Raw genomic sequence first — 9,839 nt, 5'->3', positions numbered from 1 at the left:
GGGAGCCTAGCCTAGGCGTGGTTAGGTTGAACCTCTGTAATAAAATCGAGTCTAGGCTATGCCTAGGTTAGAGACCTATATGTCTACATAGATAGGGCTCTATAGTACTAGTAGGCCTTAAACCTAATATAGGAGGCTAGTAGTAGAAATAGTGAATTCAAATAGGCCTGCACTGAGGTAATAGAACACTAGGGAGGTACTATTAGAACACACTCCAAAAACCCCTATTAGAAGACAATTTCAAATTTTCGGTTAGTGTCCCTAAATAGGGGTATATTCAGAGGACACCCCTATTAAGGAGACACTTTTTTTGGTCTCGAAGGTGTCCCCTTAATAGGGGTTCCATTGTATCGTACAGTTATTTATCTTATTCGTAGGGAAAATCTTCAGGGGAAAAGACTATCACCGACGAATTATACTGTTGTCAATGGTGGCAAGGAACATTGTCTCTATTCTCGTCGGGGAAATACATGTTACTAGCGAGGACTGCTAACTTTGTGGGAAAAAATCGTCAGCCCGAATTATTTTTCAGGAAGGAGTGAAATTCGAACTATTTATCTCGCACATCTCGATATTATGCATCAAGTTAAACCAGTGGCTGCGGGTGCTGGTGGGTCCAACCAGGTAATACTGTATTTTAAGTCCGAGATCGCTACTTCCAGGCATTTAGAGCTGGTACAAAATTTTTTCGCCTGGTACTCACTCCTTAAGATTCGAACACAAACAATTATTTGATAACATAATGCCTCTGAATGAATGCAATTTCTGGGTATTTAGTGATGCTACACACGTCCTTGATTTTCTAGCCGCTTCTGTCCCAACCATGGCGGGGCTGAAGTGTTTAACCTCCCTTGCATATCCTTCCTACTGTATTATAAACATGATTTTTAAAAGTTTAAGAGTGCTTTGTTTCAGTTAGCCATACTAACCATGGTAGGACCAAGGTGAGTGTGGTCTTTTTGGTACTTGATCCCCTTCCCCCATGATCAACGAGTCTAGCTACGGGTCTGCAATGTTCTGGCACTGCCACTGACTACAGTACTCCATCCCTGATTAAATTGCTCCAAAGGAATTTCGTAAAAACATGATAGTATGTACAGTAGTAAATATGTACACTTTATGGCTATTCACTTATATAGTGTTTTCCATAATGATCTGAAGCACTTTTGAGATCACAAAATACACTGTAAATATATTTAGACATGAATTAATACAGTATCCACCAATTTTTCAAGAAGTCAAACTTTTAATTCTAGACAAATCATAATAAATAAAGAAAACTAAGACTTCTAATTATTAAACAAGGTATTGTGGTAATTAATCAATATGTAAAAAGTATACAGTAATCTATTGTTAAAACATAATGACACATTTCAGATACTTTACTGTAATTGATTCACCTCATGAGAGATTTAACCTACTCTACAAATATCACAATATACAGGTACATAGGGTATAAAATCTAAAATATACAGTTGTTCATTTGTATATACTGTAGTCCATAATGTAGTCTTGTGGACATGCGACCAGTAGTGGCGGCACCAGCCCCTAGGGAACCCTGGACCTATCGGGGCAGAAAATAAACATCAGGAAATACTGCTTTACAAATGGCACTTTTACAGTCTGACTGCCTTATCAGGGCATCAGGAGGTGCTTAATCTTTAAAAACAGCATGGAGCTGAAGGAAAGTTGGACACTGTTGGGAAAGTTTGACCTCTTATTTCTGGCACCGTCACTGGCAACTGATCATTGAATTCAGAGCGAGTTCACATGAAAGTATTCTGATTTTGTGAGCAATTATTGGACCAATTTCATTCCATATTTGAAATCTCACCAGGCACAAATAGAGTAGTCTTGGATGGAAAGTGACCAAAATCACATGTAAAGTTCCTTGCAGAATTACACAAGGAATATGACTGGCATTGAACTCCCACCAATTCAGTTGGAAGCATAAAGCCACTGTGTAACATGCCTCCACTTATAAACAAGGTACCTGTAGACCTACTCAAAGAGGTAATTTTTTTTTTAAATTACAGCTGTGTCACAAAATCAAAACTATGGTGTATGTAAAGTTACCAAATAAATATTAAATTAAATCCGAAATTAGGCCACTCCCTGTTCCACTGCAGTCATTTGAATTATCAGTTAAAAACTAAATACGGTAAAAGAAATGAGGTCAATCCCTGCACCTCAAATGTCATTTGCAGGATGGGAACCTCATTTACAACTAAATAATGAAAAATTAGGCCACTCCCTGTCCTATGAAAGGTATTTGCAGGTTGGGGAACTCATTTTAAAAATACGTACAAGAAAATGAGGCCCACTCACTGCAGTATAAAAGGTATTTATTTGCAGGATGGGGAGCTAATTTAAAACTAAGTAAAAGAAATGAAGCCACTAAAAATATTACGACTGGTCACAAGACAGTTGATTTCCAATGCAAACTGATATTAATTAAAACTATACATTACAACACTCTTTGTACACTATTTATAAATAACAATGTAGAACATTTCCTTGTTTTTAAGTCTCACACAAAACAGACGCTGGTTTTGACATTTGGCTGAATTAATTCTGTTAGCCAAGCTGACTGATTTTAAAAAATTACACTATGTGGAGAGTGTCTATGAAAATATAGCTACATTATCCAATTCGATGTTTAAAATTTCTAGCAAGCATAGATGGTTGAAAAAATGGCTCAATATTAATTATGCCAGCTTGTAGGTTTAAGTTGTACAGTATCTATTTTAATTATACAAATAACTTAAAAATCAATCACTGTAAATTTATACATCATGTCAATTAGTAATAATTGTGATTCATTATTACTGGCTAGTGTTCTATTTAACATTCTGGTTTTAAAAAAATTTAATGTATATAAGGAAATAATTTTGCTTCTCATTAAATTGCATTCTCTATTTATAGAGCAATATAAAACTATTTCAGTATCTAATACTCAATTACATTTTGACATTGTGGATGTGTAAACTAGTTTTCTTTCTATAGAACCAAGACATGTGGGTTTTTTTTTTTTTTATCATATTAGATACAGTTGTACCTTAAAGTATAATCTTAAAACTTTTGGTTAAAAGGCATTGTATAGTTGTGGAACGAATATTGCTACTCAAAAGGTTTCAGCCTCTGCCATGTATGCCTCTATCTCAGCATCTAGTGCTCCTTTGGTTTTTGACATGTATGCGTCTAATTGATTATCTAAATCCTCACGGGACACTACTTGTTGACGGTTTTGTCCTCTACCACGCCCACGACCTCTAGCAGACATTCTTCCTCCCCTGCCACGACCACGACCATCCTTCTTTCCCCTCCCTCGTACCCCACGACCTAAACAGAAGAAAAAATTTTATAAAAGAAAATTAGAAATTACATTGTATATCAAATTATATAATTTTAATGACAGTTTTTTTTTCTTGTTAAAGAGTTATTGTCTGTAGTAAAATCCTCATAAATGTAATTAATAATAAATAATTTTATTTGTTCTCATTGAACATGAAATTGGAATTTTGGGCTGAGCCCATCTAGACCTGTAGCAGCTGCAGTACAGCATCACTTGACTACATTGTGTAACCGATACATACAGATACAAAAATTTTCATTATCTCGCTTAACTCTAAATTACTCGAAGAGTCCAGCAATCAAACTCCAATTAAAACCAGAAGCTGGGTCTTCAGCACACGAAGCAGAAACAATACCTCTTGGGCAACTGCAGAATTGCTCATTTAAAAGGACAGAAATTTAAGGATTTACAGTAAGTTAACAAATTAGGAATTGTGTTTTTCATTAGTCTTTTTCAAGTTGTTTTTTTTTAGACAGTTTATACATAGACAGTTTATTTTTTATTGCTATGTTAACATTTGTTTCAAATTTATCCCTTACATTTTCAACAAAATGTTTTAGCCTTTTACCCACTGTTCTGTTCCAGAATTCCATCCTATTTTCAAACTCTATAGCAGGAGCCTACTATGACTACTACCAAAGAGGTCCGACTGTCAAGGTTTCCTTGAAATGGAATCCAATCTCAAAAAGTATGTTCGAGTTTCGAACTCAATTTGAATTCTATTCTATGCAAAATAAGGACAGTCGGACCTCTTGCAAATTCTATACTCTTTGCTACTACTCATAAGGCTAAATGCAAATTTTGTGGTTTTTACGACTCTTATAGACGAAACATAGTATTGGAAGCAATCCGGAAAACTCAAACTAGAGAAATAGAAAGAAGATAAGAGTATCGCTCAGTATGGTTGTACAGATTCCATAACCAAAAAAAAAAAAAATTGTACCTCTAGCACGAGATGATAGGACACCACGCATCCCACGCCTATTTTGGAATCCTCCACGTCCTCTCATTCCACGCGATCCTTGTGCTCCTCTGGAAGGCTGACCACTACTGCGTCCAGCCTGTGACCAGGCCATTCCACCTCTAACAGCACCCCTTCCTCTACGTAATCCTCTACCACCAGCATTTCCTCTAGCCATTCTTTGACCACCACGGGAAGCAGTTCCTTGAGGCACATTATGGAATGCTGCTCGTCCACCACCACCACGTCCACCACCACGTCCACGCCCTCGTCCCCGTACTCCCAGCCTTCCTCGGATACCCTGTTGACCTAATCGCTGCTGAATTGATTTTTGGTTCTAAAAAATAAAAACACAAGTATGGATTAAACAAATATGTCCAAACACACACAAACACTTTAAATACAACAGCATTAGTTTTGGAAAAAACGTTTTAGTAAGATTTTAAGTCATCTTCAGAAAAATATCATCAACATTTATTGAGAACAGCTTAGTATAGCTAACTAGACTAGTGGTAGATATTATGTGAGTGCGCTAAACCATGGAGATATTTTCACATCTTTGGTTTCTGGTTCAATTCAATCACTGCTCTCTTTTTGTTTTCGTTGGAGTGAGTTGAATAGCTTAGTGATTAAGATGCTTGCCTTTTAATCCTGGGTTCAATTCCTGTAACATTAGGATTTTTTCTCACGACTAAAAACAACTAAACTCCCTAAGCCTCATAAAGAGACTTCGCTGATAAAACATCACTTTATTTCATATATTTAAGAGGGCCCCTGAATATCAGCCGACCTTCTAGGATACGCTGGAAGGGTCACCCTTTATTAATATGGTTAGTAAAAAATTGCTGAAATACAAGCTATGACATCGCACTGTCTTTAGGATGTGATAATTAAGTTGTTGGTACTGTATGCAATATGTCCCATGTGAATGTTAAAGAATGCAGTACAGTCATTGGAAAAGAGTAGGGGATTGTCTCCCAGTATACGGTCATATTCACTATTCTTATTTACTGGAGAGAGCAGCTTAGCTCAGTCGGCTAATCTGGTGGTAGCTACTGTGTGTGCACGAAACCGTGGAGATCTCTAGGTCCCCGGTTCAATTCCCATCGTTGCCCCTCCTTGTGTTTCAGCTGGAGGACTGATATACAATTTACAATAGCGCACCGTCCTTCGGATGATACGTTTAAGCTGTCCGTCCCGTATGCATTTATGGCCTATGTGCACGTTAAACAACGCAGTACACTCTTCGGAAAAGAGTAGGGAATTGTCTCCCGGTGTACTTCTCAATCACCACCAGAAGGACCCCACTGGAAATAAGTCGTCTTCTAGACTTTCGTGGGCTATCCTTCCAGAAATACAATCCTACCAGAATGACCCTACTAGAAACAGGTCTGAAACTTAATATACTGCTATCTCCTCCTACAATTAAAATTAACAGGACAGCAAATATTTACTTGTGGTGGTAGCCCTAAGGCTGCTTTGACCGATGGCCTATTTTCCATTTGAAGTGCTAGTCGTTGATTGGCCCGGGAGGACTGACGTTGCTGCTGCATGGTATTCAGTCTCTGCTGCTGTGACTGCTGTGGTTTGGACTTGATAATCTTGGTAAAGCTTGAGTTTACAGTAGAAATAGATTTGAGGTGTTTCAATCAGTTGCATGAGCAATGGTCAAGGCTATCTTAAAATGGCTCAACTAACAAAGTTTCAATACTGATGCTTAGCAGAAAAAATTGTTGGTATAGTTTAATATTAACAATATCTTATGAGAGTATAGTTTAATGATTTGCAAATATTTTTCAAATATGTATGATATATCAACACACATATTTGAATTCTTTTCACATAAACATGTTGAATCACTGTGAATAAAGATATGGAAATTTTCAGTGCTTACTTTTGGTGCTTTCTTTAGGACGCACGTAGTGCAGCAACATATTTTAATAGCATATTTCATGCTATACAGGCCTGGATTATAATTCAGCCTGTTATTTTGTGCCCAAATAACCTCTTTCATTGGGTTTTTGTTTTCTTATCTTTATTCAACTTGTAGTTGAAATCGTTCTCATATTTGAAAGAGCAATAATGATATCAGATTCTACTGATTATGAGAATTTCAAATCACCACAAAGAGGAACTACCAAGAGGTATTTCTATGGCACAAATAAATATAGCCTTAAACCATGAAGCCAAATAACAATGTTTAACACAGGAGCAAAATAAGTATTGTCACCACTACCAAAAGCTCAATGAACAGAAAAATACACTGAACTTAAGGAAGCTAAAGACAGAACTGCAAAGATGCTTATCTTTGAATACTTTCCTGAGTAAAACTCATATTTTGGCTAAGAATATATTTTGCTCATTGCAATCTGATATGACTCTATTGTCATGTATATTTAGTACATGAATTAACACTAAATACATCAGAAGACCTCTGTAGTCAGTCTGCATTTTCTTTACGACTGACAAACAGATGCCTTCGACCATGTCTGGTCAGAAGTATCAGTGGATTGTTTTGTTTTTAGATTAAGGGAATGTGTTGATGCGACGTCAAACCCATACCGATCATTCAGTGACACTTTAGTCGTGCTCTTAAGCACAAACTTTGTTGAAGGCTGCAGACCACTCATGGTTTACGGATTTCTGAAAGAAATCAATGGAAAATACATTAGTTAAATTTATATTTTCAAAACAAATGTTTCACAATTTTATACAAAAGGCAATAAAACTACCTAAGGGAAAAATAAATACTAAATTTCATTAGCCATTTATTAATTTAAAAATCAAAAATAAATATTGGTACCTGTATATAGAAAAAGTCAATTGTCAACTGCTTCCTATACTAAAGATATTACGACGACAAGCAAAGATTGTCCACACAATAAGAAAAGAAAAATAGATCAAAGATAATGTCCGGTACTATATGCCACCATTCAGAACCAGGGTTTACAAGTTTTCTTGTTTACGAACTCTTGTCTTCATATTCACACTACGTCTAATGATCTCATTTATGGGTATGAATTACATGTCAGGTAAACAAGTGATACAGTAATGTCATAATGATTTTACATCATTATACTATAAGGCTTAAATGCTAAAAAGTTAAATTCTGATCTGCACTCGTAATAATAATTTAGTTTAGTACAGTAACATGCAAAAACTTTATCAACCCGACCGGGGATCTGCAGCCCTATCTTGTTCATTATGATTATAACACCCTGGATTGGATATGAATTAATAAAGAGTACTAAGCATATGAATATATTATGTTTATGGTACATGGTTTCAGGTTCCTTTTTAATTGTTGTGTTTCTGAATTTTCCTACTTTATTCGAGACATTCCTTTCTCTATTATTAGTGGTATAATTTAAACAAAAAAAACAGCACAATATGACACTGTAAATGTGAAACACAAAAATGTGATTGCAATTGGGTGCGAGTTTTAAGTGCTAAAACTACCGATTCAATGGTTATGTCTTGTGCGCGAGATACATCGTATCAAATTCATTGTAAATTTGCTTGTACTAAAGACACAAATTTTAATGGAGGTGAGACTTTTAAACATAGATAGCAAATAGGGGCCTACACTGTAGTAGGCCTAGCTATTTCTTCATGAATATGATTATTTTGATAGTTACAGTAACATTTACAGGTCCTTTTCTGTCTTGAAAGAAAATGGAGTTATTATACTAGCCTGGCCTAGTTAGGTACCTAGTAGTAGTAGGCTTAGGCCTAGCCTAACTAGGTAGGGCCTGTGTAGGCCTACTAGTCTCAAAAGACAAAAAAATATAAGAAAAACGAAAAGCTGGTTATCAGATTTCTCACTAAAAAAGGCCACAGTGTACTACATACTGCCAGTGCTATGTAAAGTAGGGGCTTGGCTAGGCCTAGGTAAGCAGAAAAAAATGAAGGGCCGCCCATGCCTAGCCTACAGGCTAGCCCCCGGACTCAGACCTAGGTCTAGCCGATCATGAGACATCCTAGTCACTCGGATCCAGTTAAATCAGCTTGGCTTGGCTCTTTCTTACTCATTACACAATCCCTACGCAATAAACCAACGCCCAAACATTTCTTCACTAAAAAGAAAACTATTATATTATCAGTAGGGAAAAAAAAAACATCGATTACATACTGAAGTCCACGTGGCAGTGGTGCTCAAATGTAAACTAGGATGTTCTTTCTGGACAACTATCACAAATTTTGCCGACTCCCAAAATCACCGTTTCAGAAAGAAAGCTTTTCCAGAGAGAAGAAGTTTTCCACTGAGTGGTTTAGCTTCCGTGTCGTGTCATTTGGGTCAAACGCATACGTACGACCCTGCTAAAATTAATAAGTTGACAAGAAAGAACTTACGCTACTATAGCATTGTATCAAACTATAAATATTACTTATTGACATTTATCTCTATTTCTGAAATATTATGGAGTTGCTAAAATGCAAATCAAATGCTAAAATGTAATTTATATTTCCTTAAAAAAAATATTGTTTGAAAATGCGCATGCAAGATTGTATTGTTGTTAAAATTATCTCAACGTGTTAATTTCAACGTGTTCGCGAGTCAACAAATAAAATACTGCAGAATATACGAACGACAGGGGCGGATTTAGGGGGGGGGCGGCTCCCGGCCCCTTTTGGGAGGTAAAAAAAAAGAAAAAAATGATAGCCCACAACGCCTCAAATGTTCGGGCGTCTAGAACACAAAAATTTCGCCCCAGGCTAGGACATTGTTGTCTCGATCAGCCCAAATTTCGGTCCCCCCCTTTCCCACCCCTTCCGCCCCCCCCCCCTTTTGGACATCTCTGGATCCGCCCCTGAACGAAGAGCCAATGAGAATGATTTAAAATTTAATTTTAAAATTTGTGATATTACCGTAATTAAGAAAACACAATGTCACAACCCAAACGGATCCGTTTGGGTTGTTTCAACAAGAAAAAAAAAAACGGTAGCGAGTGAGAGTAGGCCTAGGCCTAACAATCTTAATTGAAACAGCCAAAAATATTGTTAAATTTAACTTATATACAAAAAAAAAGCGGGAGGAGCTAGAGCATGAAACGATCGAATCCGGATAAAACTGTATACACCAAATATATCATTATTTTGCACAGTTTGTTAGAGAAATGATTTTCAAAACATAATCCAATTGGGCCGATATTGGAATTCATGTATAACTTCCTATTGTTCTAAAAAAACGATCATTTTCTCCAATGGTTAAGGAGGCAAGTGACCTTGGGGAGCATGGGACTTTCCGTAGTCTACACCCAAGTCACACCATGAATGGGGCTGAGCAGAGATGGGTAGGGGTGGGGGTGGCTGAGGGAGCTTCCTCGTTGGGGAAGCCAAGATCCTCCCACCCCCTCCCCTTGGGGAAGTACCTTCCTACTTACTAGTTTACCGGACAAGGATAAAGTCCATCCAAAAATCCTTTGGCTTTATTCAGGTAGCTAAAATGACGTCTTTTGTGACCATTCTATATTTCCATAGAAACATTAACATAAGATGTTTGTGGTATATGTGTTTGCTCGC

The 9,839-nt window shown here is 36.9% G+C and overlaps 1 protein-coding gene across 2 annotated transcripts; it reads right to left on the bottom strand.

The window, feature by feature from the left end:
* Window positions 1-1,226: 1,226 nt before the first annotated feature.
* LOC117110723 (chromatin target of PRMT1 protein-like) lies at window positions 1,227-8,607 on the bottom strand. 2 transcript variants are annotated; one of them, XM_033253499.1, is made up of 5 exons: window positions 8,449-8,607; window positions 6,879-6,959; window positions 5,771-5,927; window positions 4,299-4,653; window positions 1,227-3,342 (listed from the first exon to the last, which is right to left on the bottom strand). In XM_033253499.1, exons 2-5 carry the CDS (start codon window positions 6,944-6,946, stop codon window positions 3,125-3,127), a joined length of 798 nt encoding a protein of 265 aa, XP_033109390.1. In that variant the 5' UTR covers window positions 6,947-6,959; window positions 8,449-8,607; the 3' UTR covers window positions 1,227-3,124. The 2 variants fall into 2 exon arrangements, with proteins under 2 accessions (XP_033109390.1, XP_033109391.1); XM_033253500.1 differs by lacking the exon at window positions 8,449-8,607 and adding an exon at window positions 8,271-8,289.
* Window positions 8,608-9,839: the final 1,232 nt, after the last annotated feature.

The sequence above is a fragment of the Anneissia japonica genome, unplaced genomic scaffold (assembly GCF_011630105.1).
Source record: "Anneissia japonica isolate Jap-2015-1 unplaced genomic scaffold, ASM1163010v1 scaffold2756_len2360902_cov194, whole genome shotgun sequence".
Lineage (NCBI taxonomy): Eukaryota > Metazoa > Echinodermata > Crinoidea > Comatulida > Comatulidae > Anneissia > Anneissia japonica.
The sequence above is the reverse complement of the archived record's forward strand: the minus strand, read 5'-3'. Positions and strand labels throughout refer to the sequence as shown.

Excerpts from the sequence above, each read along its gene's own strand:
- LOC117110723 (XM_033253499.1), bottom strand. The coding sequence starts at position 6,946 with ATGAGTGGTCTGCAGCCTTCAACAAAGTTTGTGCTTAAGAGCACGACT. Across the intron at positions 5,928-6,878 it reads AAAGTGTCACTGAATGATCG|CTTTACCAAGATTATCAAGT; the intron begins GTATGGGTTTGA and ends TGTAAACTCAAG. Across the intron at positions 3,343-4,298 it reads CCTATCATCTCGTGCTAGAG|GTCGTGGGGTACGAGGGAGG; the intron begins GTACAATTTTTT and ends TCTTCTGTTTAG.